Source organism: Petaurus breviceps, unplaced genomic scaffold, assembly GCF_028583685.1.
Source record: "Petaurus breviceps papuanus isolate PSGF00001 unplaced genomic scaffold, PetGlider_PUasm1.0 140, whole genome shotgun sequence".
Taxonomy (NCBI): domain Eukaryota; kingdom Metazoa; phylum Chordata; class Mammalia; order Diprotodontia; family Petauridae; genus Petaurus; species Petaurus breviceps.
In genome coordinates, this window is record NW_027185698.1 from 52149892 (window position 1) to 52157971 (window position 8080).

An 8080-nucleotide genomic window follows, 5' to 3' on the forward strand; every position below is an offset into this window, starting at 1 on the left:
CTTACACATGAATTGAATTTTAGGTAGGCAAAGCTGTGGAAAGTTCTCAGCCTCATTCTCTCCTCCAGCATCCATCAAAGTAGAACGACAAGACAAAAATCAAGACTACTGGTGATGGCCCAGGATGCAGTGGATGACCTTGGTTTTTCTAAATCAAGGTCTTTCTAGGGTGGCTAGGTGGTTCAGTGAATAGAGCACAGGCCCTGGAGTCAGGAGGAGCTGAGTTCAAATCCAGCCTCAGACACTTAACACAAAAACTAGCCATATGACCTTGGGCAAGTCACTTAACCTCAATTGCCCTACCTTCTCTCCTCCATAACATAACACACATATTAAACCTATTTTCACATTAGTCATGTCGTTCAGAAGAATTAGAATCAATGGGAGAGACCATAAGAAAGAAGAAACAAAAAAAGAGAGAGAGAAAATAATATGCTTTGATCTCTGTTCAGATTCCATAGCTCTTTTTCTAAATATGGACAGCATTTTCCTTCATGAGTCTTTTGGAGTTGTCTTAGATCTTTGCGTTGCTAAGAAGAGATAAATGTATCAAATTTAGCCATCATATAATGTGTGCGTTACTGTATACAATGTTCTCTGCTCATCTCACTCAGCAACAGTTCATGTAAGTCTTTCCAGGTTTTTCTGAAGTCCATCTGCTCATCATTTCTTATAGCACTATAGTATTCCATTACATTCATATGCTACAACTTGTTCAGTCATTCCCCAACTGATTGGAATCCCCTCCACTGCCAATTCTTTGGACCAGTATTTTTGTACATGTGGTTCCTTTTCACATTTGTATGATCTCTTTGGGATACAGACCTAGAAGTGGTATTGCTGGGTAAAAAACTATGCATACTCTTTGACCCAGCAATATCACTTCTAGGTCTGTATCCCATTTAACAAATTCTGAAGCCATTTAACTATTCTATCATTTAGCACACACTGTCATGTTTTCCCCAAGAATAACATTAAAAGGTAACCTGAGTGATTTACTAAAACAATAATAATATCTCATTTTTACATTGCTAATAAGTTTTACAATACTTCACATAAATATGTTATTGGTGATTAAAAGACATCAGAACTCTGATCAACCATTCAGTTACCAATCTCGACTGCAGAGGAATAAGGACAAGAAAATAAGAGCTTAGCCCAAGGTTGCTGGAGTTACTGCATCATTGAATTTTAGAAATGAACTTGTGGAACTTAAACTTCCAGGACTGTTCTTTCCATTTCATCATGCTGCCTCCCCAATGGGAGGCCAGATGCTCCAAGCAGTCAGTTTTAAAATGATCATTGAGCATAATAATTCCTTTTTATTGACTTTCATGATGAAAGACAATTAAGGAGTTCTTATCGACTGCTGGAAACACATTTTTATTTTTTTTCCTTACTGTCAAGTGAAACTAAAATATCCTTTGTATATAATTTTGTATGGACTCCATGAAGTAAGTGTGTATATGTGTGTGTGAGAGAAAAAGGGAGAGGGAGGGAGGGAGAGAGAGAGAGAGAGAGAAAGAGGGAGGGAGATGGAGAGGGAGAGAGGAAGAGGGAGAGAGTTCCTCTCTGAAGTCATTTGAGTTAACATATTAAGGAGGAGGTATGGAGCAGGAAAGCATGAAGCAGGAGTATGACAGTCATACAAAAGGGAAAAAAGACCCAGTTTTCCAGGAGGTCATATTCTATTGGGAGAGACACCATTAGTTATCCAGCTACATACAAATTATAGGCACAGTAGATGAGAGGTCATCCTAGAGAAGAAGTTACTATGAGCTTGAGAGATCAGAAAAGGCTTCTTACAGAAAGTGGGATTTGAGTTATTTTGAGGAAATCCCAGAAAACTAAGTGGCAGATGTGGGTAAGCAAAGCATTTCAGGTTTGTGAGACAGACAGTGTAAAGACACAGAAGATGGAGTATCACATGTAGGGAAATGCAGGTGGTCCACTGTAGCTAGATTGGACACTGCATGGAAAGAAGTAAAGTGCAAAGCTAAATAGGTAATAAGGGGTCAGGTTGAGGAAATTTTTATTTTTAGATGATTATTAATTGCTTTTGCTTTGTCATGACCTAAATTTCTTCCAGTACCTCTCCCTCCTCACATCTCATGAAGAGCTATCCCACAGGAAATATAATACATTTTAAGGTATATTATGCCATAAAGGTGGTCATTGTGATTTCCAGAACCATTTTTGTGTTAGCAAGGAACTGGAAACAAAGCAGATGCCCAGTAACTGAGGAATGGCTAAACAAATTGTGGCACACAAACACAATAGAATATGACTGTGCTGTAAGAAACAACTATGATTGAGATAGGAACATAGGAATGATTTACATAATCTGTTACAGAGGCATGAGAGTAGAGCCAAGAGTGTTGCAAGATTAAAAAAAAATCACAGACCCAAAGAAGAGCAATAAGACGCTTCTCCATACACCTTTGCAGAGTTGGGAGAACCATATCTGTGGAACATTGCATGTATTTTTAGACCTTTGCAATCAACATTTAAGTTCACAAATTAAATCATCAAAATGAAAATATTTTTTCCCTAAGTTGAGTTGTTAGTAGCACTTAATCTTATCCATTTTATCACAGAATATTTGATCATTAAAGGAACAAAATGTTTCATTTTTTTACTTTCATCTCTGAAATACACATGGGACATAGTATGTACTTAATACACACTTCTTGTATTGAGTTGAATCCATGAAAAAGGATGTTTCTTATTCATCAGTTTTTGCAGAGCCCCTTTTACTTCATTGTTCCTTAGACTGTAGATCAAGGGGTTCAGCATAGGGATCATTACAATGTAGAAAACAGATACCACTTTATTCTCATCTGTTGAGTAACTGGACTTAGGCATCATATAAATGAATGTAAGAGTGCCATAGAACAGAGTGACTGCTGTGAGGTGGGAGGTGCAAGTTGAGAAAGCTTTGGATCTTCCCTCAGTGGAGCTTATCTTCAGGACAGAAAAGAGGATATATACATAAGAAATTATAATAATTAATACTGTGATCATAATTATTGACCCAGAAGAGGCAGCAGGAAGAAATTCAGCAAGATAGTTATAGGAGTAGGAAAGTTTCAAAAGTGGTGAATAATCACAGAAAAAGTGATTGATCTTATTGGGTCCACAGAAGGACCTGTTCAATAAGCAACCAGTGAAGATCCAAGCATTTACACAAGCACCCAAGTAGGAAGTGATGAGTAACTGAGTGCAGACCCTAGTAGATATGTTTGTGGAGTAGAGTAGGGGGTTACAGATGGCCATGTACCGATCATAGGCCATCACAGACAGCAGGAAGCACTCAGCTGTCCCAAAGGTGGCTCCACAGAACATTTGGGCCACACAGCCTCCAAGAGGGATTAAAGTTTTGTCCACAAGGAAGCTCTTAAGCATAACAGGTGTGACTGATGAGGAATATGCAGTGTCTATAAAAGCCAAGTGGCTGAGGAAAAGGTACATTGGAGTGTGAAGCTGGGAGCTCATTCTGATCAGTATGATTATGCTAAGGTTACCAACTAAGGTGACAGCATAGACACCCAGAAATATCACAAAGAGGATGACACGAAGGGTTGGATCATCTGTTAGCCCTAAAATAATGAATTCTTTCACAGCAGTGCAATTATTGCCAGACATCTGTGTTAGAAAGAGAGCCTATTGGACAGAAGAAAAGGAGATTAAAATGAAATACAGATTTAAGATTTAGAAATGTCTATTGATGTATTCAGGAAACATTCATTGGCCACCTCTCACATGCCCATTCTATGAATATATTTGTTGTATCCAATTTTTTTCCCTGGACCAACCATACTGTAAGATTGGGCGATTTTATCATTGTCAGAATGGGGAAAAGACCATAAGAGTGAAGAGGATTGTTTAATTACATTATTAAAACTTTTCTTAACTATTTGCAAGACTGTGCAAATGTATAAATGCTGTTCTGCCATCTAAGCACCATTGTTAATCCCTTCCAAAGAGATAGTCTGCTCTCTGGATCGTCTGAAGGTTCCTTCACCTCTCACAGGACCACTTTCCAGATCTGAAGATGTTATCTACCTCATGCTAATTAACTGTGAGGAAAGTCTTGGTTTCCAAGATAACCCTTATTTTCTAAAATCACAAGAGAGGAGGAATGGAGATTCTCAATTGTGAGTCCTCTCATTGTCCCTTCCCCCCCCTCCCATCTTTGGCAAGGCAATTGGGATTAAGTGAATTGCCCAGAGTCACACAGCTATTAAGGGCAAGTGTCTGAGGCAGGATTTGAACATAGACCTTTCTGACTCCAGGCTTGGTGCTCTAACCACTATGAAACTTAGCTGACCTTTCTCATTGCATTTTGCTCCCAGAATTTAGAATTTCTGGAAAGAGGAATCATTAATCTAGATATTGCTAGCCTGAAGGACTGTGCTAAATCTCCACTGGAAATACTGCTGTTTCTAGAAAAACACTTGCTCTACCTGCTGTAATCATATCCTGTTTTCCTATCAGGTCCTTCAATTGCAGAATAGCTGAGCAAATCATAATACAGGAAAGTAGTGGCAACTTTATGTGCCATAAGAAGTGATGAATAACACTGCTTTAGAGTAATACAGAAACATTTTCACTAACTGATGCAGACTGAATTCAGTAGAACTACAAGAACGATTTATGTAAAAATCACAATAATCATAAGGGGGAAAACCACTTCAAAAGACCTCAGAACTTGGATGAAAATAGTAACAAATCCTGCCATCATAAGACTGATGAGGAAATATTATCAACCACTTCTTGGTAGAGAAGTGATGGACAAGAAGTACAAAATGAAGTTGGATTCTCAGTCATGGGGAATCTGTTTTTTTTTTTGGCCTCCTTGACCATACAGATCTCTTACAAGGAAGGGCTTCCACTGTGAGTGGCAGGAGAAGTAGCTGACTGGGAAACGATAGAAAGGAGTGGATGAAAGGAACAAGAAGAAAACATTTTCAAAATGCACAAGATGTGTCTATAAATGTTACATTTCCTTTAAAGACCTTGAAGTGATTTGCATTTGTTAATCTTTGTTAAGTTCCAAATGCAAGAAATTGTCTTAAATGTTACTTTTTCCTCAAACGCTCTTATTGCTCCTAACTCTAAACACATTTTACATCTCTTCTTAGTTTAGTAAAATATGATATGAAATATTGAGATATTGTTTATCTCAGAGAAGACTCCTACTTAAAACATTCATTTATGGCTCTATGGTTCAGCTCTTTCTCTGGGATCACAAAAAAAAGAATGCCTTAACTTAGTAAAAGAAAAATTGTGGAGTGGTGAGACAATTTTAAACACCTTCTGCTTCACACTTCCCTCTCAAGAGAGGACTTTGCAACCTACTTTTATGACAAAAGAACGGCTGTCCCCTGTGGAATCCCTTTCCTTTCCTCGTCTACAATTCAATATTCCTCAATATCATTCCCTAGTGTCTTTACAACAGTCTAAGACCTTTGATGTGTCTATTTATTTTTCTCCTATTCACTTGTTAAAGCATTGTAATCTGATTTCAGACCCCCTCATTCCACTACAACAATTCTCTGCAAAGTTACCAATAATTTATAAATCATGTTTTTATAATCTTCATTTAAATTCATAGATTGAAGGGAATGTTACAGACTTTGTATTTGTATAATTAGTACCTAAGAAAGTGACTAAAATAATAGGTGGTTAGTAATAATTGTTGATTGATTTATTCTTAACCTCTTCACAGAATATGACACCATGGACCACCTACTCTTATTGGATACTTTTTCCTCATGAATTTTCAAGACACTGACCCTCCTGGTACTAGCATTCCTCCTACCTCTCTGACCTTTCCTTTCCAGCCTCCTTTGGCAGATTACTAACCCTGTGCTGTCTCCTCATCATAAATGTTCCCCCAAACTCTGTCCTATATCCTCTCCTCTTTTTCTATACATTCTCATTAGCTTCCATTGCCATTAATATCTCCAACCAAATGAATCCTGTCAGTAAATCCAGCCCTGAATTCCATTCTATACATCACCAATAATTGAATACTTACAGCTAGATGTCCCAAAAGTTTTAGAAACTCACCAAGTTCAAAAAAGAAATCATCTTATCCCCAATCTTCAACCTAAAACCACTTAACTTCATAATTTCATATTTCTATTGAGGGGCCTACCATCCTTCAAAGAAGTCTATTTTGCAATCTTGAAATCAATCTTTATTCTCCTCTCCCTCTTCCATTTCCTAACCAATCAGTGATCAAGTCTTTTTTTTTTTTTTAAAGCAATCAGGGTTAAGTAACTTGCTCAAGGTTATACGGCCAGTTATTTTTTCTGGGTGTGGTGCTGAGTATCTGAGCCCGGATTTGATCCAGGTCATCCCAACACTGGAGCCGGTGCTCTTACTCGCTGAGCCACCTGGCCGCCCCTAAGCAATTGGGGTTAAGTAACTTGCTCAAGGTTACACAGCCAGGTGTTTCTGGGTGGGTGCTAAGTGTCTGAGCCCGGGATTCGATCTCCAGGTCTTCTCAACACTGGAGCCGGTGCTCTTACTTGCTGTGCTACCTGGCCGCCCCTTCAGTGGTCAAGTCTTGCCACTTCTTCATCTACAGGTTATATCTCATACCCTCTCATAGCCACTTAAAAAGCCATTTCCCTACCTCATGTTTTCATCTGCTCTCACTTGTATTGTAAAAGTCCCTCTATTAGAAATTCAGTCTTTCCTTTAATGAAACTATCCTCTAAAAACCTACAAACATTGTCTACCTAAAGCATATAGCAAACAAATCATGTTACTCACTTACTCAAGACTTGAACAGATCCCTTATTGCTTTGAGGACAAAATAAAATATTTAGAGTCACGCAAAATCATAATCTAGCCTACCTCTTCATATTTATTTCACTTTGCTCTCAGACATGGACTCTATATTACAATCCAACTACTGACTGTTTGTTTCCCAGACTCAGAATTCTATCCTCATCTCTGTCTCTCTGCACAGGCCCATTCTCTAAATGCCCAACCTCATCTCTGCTTCCTAGAAGCCCAAGTTTCCTTTGTGGCTCAGCTAGTGGGTCCACATGACAGGAAACCTAGTTTCTAAAACTCTGTTCCTCCTCAACTTATCTTGTATTTACTTATTTGTGTAAATACATTATCCCATTGTCTCCAATAGAATGTAAGTTCTCTGAGATTAAGAACTGTTTCGCTCTTTTCCCCTTTCTATCACCAGTACCTTGGACAAATTTCTGTACATAGTGGGCAGAAAAAAATATTTGTTGAATGAAAGGCATCAACTCACTTTTAAAAGCACTAAGTCATTTATATTGGTACCATAACCATAAGCAGGTAACAGAAATTCTAGCAACTCAATACCACAATTTAAATTTCATAAATTACTTTCCTCCCAATTTTTAGGGGAAAATGTTGTCGTTTTCCATTTACAGGTGAGGTAACTGCGGGTCACAGAAGTACAATCACCCACAATCAGAAGCAGAATCAGTAAGACTCGATGTGGGATTCAAGCCCAGCCCAATTCTCCTGACTTTAACTCTTTCCACATCAAACAATAACTTTATCAGTGAAATTCTTCCAGATAAAGCCTCAGCCTGAGAAGCAGGGGGAAAGTAACATATGAAACAAACGTACCTATACAGGCACAAAGATCTTTACCTAAGGTATTCTTATCTAACCATGGTTAATCATGTACTTACTGTTTGTAGTGATGTTTCAGGATATATGATATGATTTATGGTAGATCAGAATTTATTTACTAATATGCCATAATATTGTTCCATGCATAGACCTCACTTGCAAGTCTTTTACTTTATATGGCCCTACAAGGGATCCGATGCATGAAGACCCAAACCAGGAATGAATCCTACTCGTTAAGGCATGGTGAGGGGGGAGAAGGAGATAAATTCCTATGCAAAACTGAAATTGATATAAAGTTTGACACATCAAAAGGAATAGACTGGCCCCCCTGAACTGAGCTACAAATAAAAAAACAGAACTAAGTGTTTTTACAGCAAAACCAAGAATAGCGGTGTTACCTACTGATACAAGAAGATGGTAACTTTAGACTCCAATGAACTAT

The 8080-nt window shown here is 38.1% G+C and overlaps 1 protein-coding gene across 1 annotated transcript; it reads right to left on the minus strand.

Moving 5' to 3' along the window:
* Positions 1-2676: 2676 nt before the first annotated feature.
* On the minus strand, positions 2677-3651 carry LOC138150056 (olfactory receptor 5P80-like). The gene has a single exon (XM_069073424.1). It carries the CDS (start codon positions 3643-3645, stop codon positions 2677-2679), a length of 969 nt encoding a protein of 322 aa, XP_068929525.1. The 5' UTR covers positions 3646-3651.
* Between the last annotated feature and the right edge of the window lie 4429 nt (positions 3652-8080).

What these genes read in the sequence shown, in the direction of transcription:
- LOC138150056 (XM_069073424.1), bottom strand. Translation starts at nt 3,645, where the DNA reads ATGTCTGGCAATAATTGCACTGCTGTGAAAGAATTCATTATTTTAGGG.